The sequence below is a fragment of the Marmota marmota genome, unplaced genomic scaffold (assembly GCF_001458135.2).
Source record: "Marmota marmota marmota unplaced genomic scaffold, marMar, whole genome shotgun sequence".
Classification (NCBI taxonomy): domain Eukaryota; kingdom Metazoa; phylum Chordata; class Mammalia; order Rodentia; family Sciuridae; genus Marmota; species Marmota marmota.
The window spans coordinates 16,945,949-16,948,513 of NW_026000168.1; the positions used below are offsets into that span (position 1 = coordinate 16,945,949).

The 2,565-nt window shown below is 62.4% G+C and overlaps 1 protein-coding gene across 1 annotated transcript in view; it reads right to left on the reverse strand.

Moving 5' to 3' along the window:
* Nucleotides 1-2,565, reverse strand: part of Plxnd1 (plexin D1) — a gene marked incomplete at its 5' end in the record, with an annotated part of 19,461 nt that overhangs the window by 7,720 nt on the left and 9,176 nt on the right. The window contains 5 exons of the mRNA XM_048786965.1: nt 381-563; nt 651-914; nt 1,092-1,182; nt 1,264-1,431; nt 2,259-2,398. Of these exons, the coding sequence (XP_048642922.1) occupies nt 381-563; nt 651-914; nt 1,092-1,182; nt 1,264-1,431; nt 2,259-2,398 (846 nt within the window). The remainder of the gene's footprint in view (nt 1-380; nt 564-650; nt 915-1,091; nt 1,183-1,263; nt 1,432-2,258; nt 2,399-2,565) is intronic.

Here is a 2,565-nt window from a genome sequence, read left to right on the forward strand (position 1 = left end):
TACAAAGATAACCATCTCTACCTCCTGGGGAGACTGACAGGTAATCTGAGATGACGCTTGTCAGTACAGGAGGCCGTGACAATTATTAGAGCCTGGGAGGAGCAGGGAAAGATGGGCAGTTCACAGGGCCTGGCTCCTGTCCTTGATTATCTGGGACCAGGACAGCAGGTGACAAGACTTGACCAGGCAGGACACCAGGATTCTGAAAGCCCAGCCACCCCAGGGCCCAGCTGAAGCGAATGACTGACACTGAGCAGGTCCCTAAGGTCTTGGACCTCCGTGTCCTCATCTGCCCAGGGAGGATCTGAAGCTCTGCCTTGCGTTGCTGGCCTAAGCTATTGAGCATGAAAACTGGTGGATGCTCAGGAAATGGTTGGGGCGGGGCCAGAGTCAGCTCCGCCTCTGCCACTCACCGTGATGGGCAGCTGCCCCTCGGCGGCGCCCAGGGACTCATTGACCGAACAGTGGATGACCCTCTCTGAAATGATCTGGATGTCACAGGCCACCTGGCCTATCTTGACGCGGTACTCGTGGCTCTCGAGTCCCAGGCTGTCCTGCTCCTTCTGTGGGTACAGGAGGGACGCTGGCCAACGCTCTTGGCTGAGCCTGGCCTGCCCCCTCCCACCACCGGGGGGTCCCCAGGGGCTCACGTGGATGACCAGGGTGAGGGGCTCCCCGGGGTGGTGCTTGATCCACTTCTCGCGCTTGGCCGTGGAGAACTGCGGGTTGGGGAGGTAGTCCAGGCGGAACCTGCTGCCCCGCGGCACCTCCTCGGGGTCCCCCAGCTCCTCGGCCACCGCCACCTCGTCGGCGTAGGCCCGCCCGTTGATGAAGAAGTCCACGGGCGCCGAGGCATTGCTCAGGGCCCCAGGGGACGGGCAGGTGATGAGGGTGGCATTGAGGACCTTGCAGAGCTGGCCCAAGGGTCAAGGTGAGGAATGCAGTTTGGATAGACGGACACCGGACAAACAGGGGTTGGGGTGAAAGGGGACAGAAAGAGACAGAGATGTCACAGGAAGAGGCCTGGTCAGCCACGGCCACCAGCTGTACCCAGCCCACCCCCCATTGCAGCCCCCGGGGGGTCCCCTCACCGTGGGCTCCCGGCCAATGTGGTGCACGGACATGGACACGTTCTGGACCATGTGGAAACGCTCGCCAGCCACCGTGATGGTCCTGCCGCCGCTGTGGGGGACAGCCAGACCCCCTCAGCACACCTGTGGCCCCAAGGAAGGAGGCTGGGCTGGGCCAGGGGCTGGGGCTCACCTGACGGGGCTGCGGCGGGGGCTGATGGCCGTGATCACGGGGTTGGGCATGTACCAGAAGGTGAGGTTGCCGCGCACGCAGCCCCTGCGCTCCAGGCGCACGCACACGGGCACCGGGGCCGCCTGGGCGCCCCCGGGCACCGTGCAGGTGATGCTGGTTTCCGTGCGCCTGCGGGGGACAGCGACATCAGCAGGGGACCCGCCTGGGCTGCCAATGTCTCAGCCCTATGCACTTGGCCTGGGGCCCGCCTTGTCTTCTGCGCCCTTAGGTGGGTGCCCCACCCACCTCCTCCAGGAAGCCCCCCCCAGATCTCACTCAGAACCCCAAAGTCCTGACTTTTCTCTGATCCTGTCTCCATGGGAGCTTCCTGTTTCCCTGAGGCCCGGGCCGGGCTTATCTTGGTATCCCCAGAAAAGCCTATCAATGAGGCATGGTACACAGTAAGTGCATAATAAAGACAGAAGTTCCCCCAGCTCCACCACCAAAAGGCTCCAGACCACGCCCCCTACCACTGGTCACATCCTGGGCTGGCAATCACCATTTTAATTGCGGCTGCCATTTATGGAGCACCTACTGTATGCTGGGCAGTGCACTCCCTGAACTTAAAGACCATTCTGACGCTGAGCACCCCTGTCATCCCAGCAGCTCAGGAGGCTGAGGCAGGAGGATCACAAGTTGGAGGCCAGCCTCAGCAACTTAGCAAGGCCCTAAGCAACTCAGGGAGACCTTGACTCTAAATAAAATATCAAAAGGGCTGGAGGGGGCTCAGTGGTTAAGCACCCCTGGATTCAATCCCTGGTATCTAAAAAAAAAAAAAAAAGATGTTCTTACAAGAAGAAGAGACTGAAGGTCAGAGAAGTGGAGGGGCTTCCCTAAGGGGCCATGGCTAACAAACAACCAGCTGATGTTAGGGACAATGACATCGCCCCCACCCACCCGTCCCCCAACCCCATGGGTCTCTCTAGTGGGAGGGGCAGAGCTGCTCTCGGACTTACACAAGCTCTGTGCAGGGGTCTGTGTCGTTCACCAAGACCTGGAGCTCGGAGCCCACGTGGAGGTCACTCCCATGGATGGTGATCCTGGTGCCCCCTGCCTTGGGGCCCATTTTAGGATCCAGGTTGTGGACCAGAGGCAGCTGGAGGCGGAGGGCAGGAGTCAGGTTCTGTGCACCCAGGAGGGGGCGGAGCGCGGCGAGGGGGCGGAGCGCGGCGAGGGGGCGGAGCGCGGCGAGGGGGCGGAGCGCGGCGAGGGGGCGGAGCGCGGCGAGGGGGCGGAGCGCGGCGAGGGGGCGGAGCGCGGCGA